General features: G+C 36.2%; 2 protein-coding genes across 2 annotated transcripts; both read left to right on the forward strand.

The window, feature by feature from the left end:
• Positions 1-271: 271 nt before the first annotated feature.
• LOC131628504 (histone H4-like) lies at positions 272-835 on the forward strand. Its single transcript, XM_058899341.1, has one exon. It carries the CDS (start codon positions 341-343, stop codon positions 650-652), a length of 312 nt encoding a protein of 103 aa, XP_058755324.1. The 5' UTR covers positions 272-340; the 3' UTR covers positions 653-835.
• A 4,381-nt stretch (positions 836-5,216) lies between these two features.
• LOC131628496 (histone H4) lies at positions 5,217-5,753 on the forward strand. Its single transcript, XM_058899335.1, has one exon. The coding sequence runs from the start codon at positions 5,300-5,302 to the stop codon at positions 5,609-5,611; it is 312 nt and encodes a 103-aa protein (XP_058755318.1). The 5' UTR covers positions 5,217-5,299; the 3' UTR covers positions 5,612-5,753.
• Positions 5,754-6,108: the final 355 nt, after the last annotated feature.

Raw genomic sequence — 6,108 nt, forward strand, 5'->3', positions numbered from 1 at the left:
AAATGAAAAATTGAAATCCTAAACCTAAACCACCAAAGCGCGGCTACATTTCCAAGTGGGAGCCCACTTTCGTTCAAAATCACTTAAATTATTGAAGGGTTCAAAATCAATTTATACTTCATCATCCGCGCTACAATCTTTCCACCAATCAAAATCAAGTACTTTAGATCCAACGCTCTATCTTTTAAGTTTTCCATTCACACGGATCGTTACAGATCCTACGGTCATAATTATCTAGTCGTATATATAATCTCTGAATTCTAACTTTAGTAGATATCCGTTTTCATTCACATTCAGTTCAATTACAAAGAAAGAGAGAGAATCTCAAGAAATCACAGCCATGTCAGGAAGAGGTAAGGGGGGTAAGGGTCTTGGAAAGGGAGGAGCAAAACGACACCGTAAGGTTCTCAGAGATAACATTCAGGGAATCACCAAGCCTGCTATTCGTCGTCTTGCTAGACGTGGTGGCGTCAAGCGTATCAGCGGTCTAATTTATGAAGAAACTCGCGGTGTTCTCAAGATCTTTCTTGAGAATGTGATCCGTGATGCCGTGACCTACACAGAGCACGCTCGCCGTAAGACTGTTACAGCGATGGACGTTGTTTACGCTCTCAAGAGACAGGGAAGGACTCTTTACGGATTCGGCAGTTAGAGAATTGGGGATTTCTGTATCACTTAGGGTTTCTTGTAGCTCGAGTATCAATGTTGTTACCTATTGTATAATTGTACTCGATCTTTAGGATCAACATTTGTTTTCGATTTACTCTGAGCTGTTAATTGATGATTAGAATTTTAAATTTGTATTATCCATTGTTATGTTTTGAGTAGCTTTTAATCGTGTGGTGCATAACTGGAATTATATCGCTAAATTGAATACAGACTTTATAATTGAATAGACATTGTTTGTTGAAATGTACAACAAATCTTCAGGACGTTGTTACGTCTTTAAAATTATAGGAATCAATCTTCAGCGAATCGGGTGTTGAGTTGGAATATGCCCCAACTAGTTTCTACATACAACTTCTATTTATGCTGCCCTTTACAAAAGAAACAAGAAATTTATCATTTTATGTTATCAATTGCAGCTGCAACCTAATTTGATGGTACTCATGATACGGTGACATTAAAATTAGGCCTATAAGTATCTTCCGGTAAGCTGATAGCACTATTTAGTTGGTCTGATAAATAACAAGATACCCATTACATATATAATCATGCAAAAAAAAAAATTACTAGTATTAGACAATCAGACTCTTTTCTAATGTTTGAGTCATTATTACTTTGCTCAACAGAGAGTACATATCACTCAAATGTTAAACAAAATGAATGTGGCTAGGTTGTTTAAGATTAAACAGAATTCTTTCTAGCTGTTCATAACTTACACAAAGCAATTTAGAATATTTGGTCTCTGAGTTTTCCTTTGCAAGTTAATCTTATATGGAACCATTGGATTGTTTTCTTTTCTTTCTGAAAGGCAACCATTGGGTGATTGTTAATTCTTAATGGATATGTGCTCTTAAATGGGTTGATGGCAAATGGAACAACGTCCATTTAGTTGGACACAAATTTTCAACAATTGAACGCAAGTCGGGAGAATGTTTTTTAAAGCCACCAAAAGAAATTTTTGACTTTATTTAGAACAAAGGCTTTTTATGTTTCTTTTTTATTAGGTGTTAGTTTGAAATTTCCAACTAAGAAAGTTAAAAGGAAGTCACGTTGAGAAACTAATGAATGTAGAAAAGCATTTATGACAAGTTTCGACAAGAGAAATCCCGTAGATGAAAGGGGTTTCGACTAACATGTTGAGCAATGGTTTGAAAAATCTCAAGAACATCCATAAATTAGGATCCTTCCTCTAAACAAGTCCAAAATTTCAAAAAGGGTTTTGACAAAGTCGCTAATCGTGTGAGACTTAGGATATTTTTGAAATTTAAGGATCAATTAGGAGCTTTAGCAAGTACTGGATCAAATATTCTTGAGCAGTAGTTAGTAGCTTTGAGTGGTTACGAACGTGGGATAATGGGCTTTTAAGCAGTTATCAAGTCTGACGACGTGGAAGCATTTCAGAAGGTTAAACTCCATGTGTTGATACGGGTCTTCCTTCTGAAAGTATAACTGTCTGAGACAATTATTTTTAGAGTAATATAAATAGTTGACTCGTACATTGTAACCATTATCACAAAGTATCATACATTTTCTTAATAAAATTGAAGTACCCGAGTCAAATAGCGAAACAATTTGTGAGCATCATATATGTGTGTGTCATTTCTTTTCATTGTTCTGTTGTTTCCTTAAATGAAACATTTGTCTTTGCTGTCTGTCATTTTTATTCTTGTTTAATGTTATTTATAACACTTTACATATTGGTCATTTACCAAAGCTTTTCTTTAGTTAATATTTGCATTCATTTTGTCTTTATACAAACAATTTCATTTAATTTACATACACGACTTTTCACACAAATCTTTGCACGAATTGCTTTTGAAAATTTTCGAGTTAATATAAAAACACATTAAACTCGTGATTTTTTACTAGAAACACTGGTAAAGAAATTGTCACGCAACTCCTGCAAAAAGTAGTGTCTTACGTTCATTCATATGTTTGTTCTTCATGCATAAAATGATTATGGGTTTCAAGCATGTATGCTTATGAGGAGTGGTAAAAGACATTTCGAGATGACTCGTCCTGTAAGAAATTAACCCCTCCCCAGAATAATGCGCCAAACCTAGGAGAACAACCAATCAGGTCAACAAATGGTACTACATGTACCTTGACTTTTGTTAGAGAAAACTCTATTGTCATAAGCCAACTCTTGACCTCGACTATATCACCAGGAGTGGTGGTTTTGTCAGCAGAAGTGTCGAGTACACCAACCAGTCATAGAGTTACACAAAATATAGGAGACCAAAGGCCTCATTCCCCTTTAAGATTTAAGTTACCTTAGAGTGGTAGGGAATAACCATATGACATGCCAATTGCGATAATGACAAGCCTACACCCTAATAGATAGACATATTTAGAAAATGTGATGGTCATATCATCCCATGTCAACCTCTATTTAGCATCAAGGTCCACTATAAACATCCTTGGTCGAATGGGGCAATAACCAGAAGGATTAAAATATTTTCCTCCAGTTATGACATCCTTAACTAATACTTCTCTACAATCTGTAAGACCATAAGTGGGTGATAATAACCATGAGATGGTTCACATGCTCATCCAACAGATATACAATGTGTTTAACCCATTGATTCAGAACACAAACCAAATTTATCAACAATTGGCCCATCAAATGGGTAGGATTGCTAACATTTTTGGTGCGCCTCAAGTGCTGGTTATCCTAGTGTCTAACAATCTTCTGCAAGTCGATCAACCCACAATAAGGGCAGTCGAAGGCAACACGAAAAGCGAAATGGCATTGAAGGGTTTTTTGTTTAACGGGACCAAGACACTGATCAAGTGCTTAGTAATGTTCAACAAAATAACTTTAGGGTGCAAAACAATATAACTAACATAGTCGAACAAATTCCAGCCTATAATGCCTTTAATGTTGGCTTCCATAGACCCAATTATGTATCCCACTGTCAGAATACATACGGTAGATTGAATTGTCCAAGGGTTGGAAAGTCCAAACGTTCGTCAAATTTGTTGATGATACCAACGAATCCATAGTCGAATATGTCGCTAGGTATAAAATTGAGGTAAGTGATATATCCAACAATGAATATATGAAAATAAAATATTTTTCAAATTTGTTAATAAAGAATGTCTTTACGTGGTTCATCATGTGTCAGCAAATTCAATATTTAATTGAAATCAACTAGAAATGGCATCACATGAGTAGTTTTACATGGACCAATTTAAAATTATCCTCAAGGAACTAGCATATAAGGCGAAAAGTTACCAAAACTATTGCAGAGTCACGATTTTAAAAAAATAGAGACTAATTTAATTTAATTTTTGAATATGAATGTTTAAAAAAATTAAGAATACTCAATCTTTTTAATATTGTTTTTTTATGGGAAAAGCTATTTCATTAAGAGAAAAGCCAAAAGGCATTACAAACAACAATAGACTTATGGTATAGGACAAACCCCATCCATAGTTGAGAAGTATCTAAGACATTACACATAAATTTATCAAAAGCTAAATGAATACAACCAAACCAGAAACAACAACATATCATCAAATCATCAACTCTTATAAGAGCACCATTAGTGGCAATATAAGAATGAGAATCTATTGTCTTTTTCCAAATCCAATTAAGGATGATTTCTTTGACTTGTGTATGCGCATATCGACTTCCTTTGTTCTCAAGATTGTCCATTTTCATGGAAAGCTCAAACCTTTGTTGTTGACTAGAGATAGTGTTACTCCAAAACACAAAAATCCTTTGAGGCTTTTTATCAAACACCATGAGTGCAGTCTTAAAACCGAAATAACCAAAGCATAAAATAGACAACATAAAGACATAAAAAGCTAGATCTGAAAGAGGGACAAAATACAACCTGTTGTAAAACCACTGCGGCTTTGGGGGTGCGCGAATCGTAGCCAGTAAAGCATAAATAGAGGAGAGGGGCGGATTTGAGATGCTAAGACCAACTTTGAGGATATTTTCATCTTCTAGCAGTGGTGGTGGCTCAGGCGGCGACCGATTCAACAGAGAGGATGATGATTGAGTGGTGGTTTGCAGTGGAAAGAGGGAAAATCCAATGAGGGGGTTAGATCTGATGGACGTATGATAGTGAGATTGGGTGAAAGAGGGATTACCCTTCATAGAGGGAGGAGAGACCACCATAAAAGTGTAGATGAGAGCCACCATGAAGGTGGAGGCAGCCACCAACAAACTCTAAAGGGTTGTTGAATTATGTATCTGTTATTTTTAAAAATCAAACAATAAGCCAATCATATCCCAGTAGTTTATCAAGAGGGAGCACTTTCATTCAAATCTCTATGAAATTATTGGCGGTTTCATTTCACAATTTACAATTTCCCCCTCCCGAGCTTAAAACATTGTGTTTTCTCCCACCAAAAATCACTTTCAAGCATAAACTCCAAAATTTAAACCTCATCAATCCGCACTACAATATTTCCACCAATCAAAATGACGCACTTTTAATCCAACGCTCCATCTTTTAAGTTCTCCACTCACGCGGATCGTTACAAATCCAACGCTCAACATTACGTGTTCCTACCTTATATATTCTTCGAATTCTCATTTTTCTTACAGAAAACCATCAACGTTCTCATTCAGTTCAATCACAAAGAGAGAGAAAGAAAAACTCAAGAAATCGCAGCCATGTCAGGAAGAGGCAAAGGAGGAAAGGGTCTTGGAAAGGGAGGAGCAAAACGACACCGTAAGGTTCTCAGAGATAACATTCAGGGAATCACCAAGCCTGCTATTCGTCGTCTCGCAAGACGTGGTGGCGTCAAGCGTATCAGTGGTCTTATTTATGAAGAAACTCGCGGCGTTCTCAAGATCTTTCTTGAGAATGTGATCCGCGATGCTGTTACCTACACGGAGCATGCTCGCCGTAAAACTGTTACTGCGATGGATGTTGTTTACGCTCTCAAGAGGCAGGGAAGAACTCTCTACGGATTCGGCGGTTAGAAAATTGGGGATTGTTCTACGAATTAGGGTTTCTTGTAGCTTGAATCTCAATATTGATACATGTTGTACAATTGAACTCGAGTTTTAGCGTCAACAATTGTTTTCTCTTTACTCTGAGCTATGAAATGATAATTTGAAGTTTCGATCCTGTCTAATTCATATCTGTTTTGTGAGTATCTGTTGTTATTTGGAATTATATAGGAAACTTGAATACCGACTTTTATTCTTCAGGAAGTTGTGTAGTATTTGGAAATTATACTTATCAAATTTAGTGATTGGACATAATGCCGAGTCTTTTGGATTTGCTCTCACAAACAGCTTCACTCCCTTTTAGGCTTTTCTCCACATCTTTCCTTTTGGCCTTGGTCATAACAAGAACTTAGAGAGTAGAGTAGAGTTTGCTTTACTAAAATTTGCTGTGGGAAAGAGCAAGCTCTTACTTGTGTAACATCTTAATTCCTTGTGTAACAAGCCAGAGCTCATTCTTTTCATCGGCT

Source organism: Vicia villosa, linkage group LG1, assembly GCF_029867415.1.
Source record: "Vicia villosa cultivar HV-30 ecotype Madison, WI linkage group LG1, Vvil1.0, whole genome shotgun sequence".
Lineage (NCBI taxonomy): Eukaryota > Viridiplantae > Streptophyta > Magnoliopsida > Fabales > Fabaceae > Vicia > Vicia villosa.

Bases quoted from the DNA above. Each gene is read 5' to 3' on its own strand.
- LOC131628504 (XM_058899341.1), top strand. From the start codon at position 341: ATGTCAGGAAGAGGTAAGGGGGGTAAGGGTCTTGGAAAGGGAGGAGCA.
- LOC131628496 (XM_058899335.1), top strand. From the start codon at position 5,300: ATGTCAGGAAGAGGCAAAGGAGGAAAGGGTCTTGGAAAGGGAGGAGCA.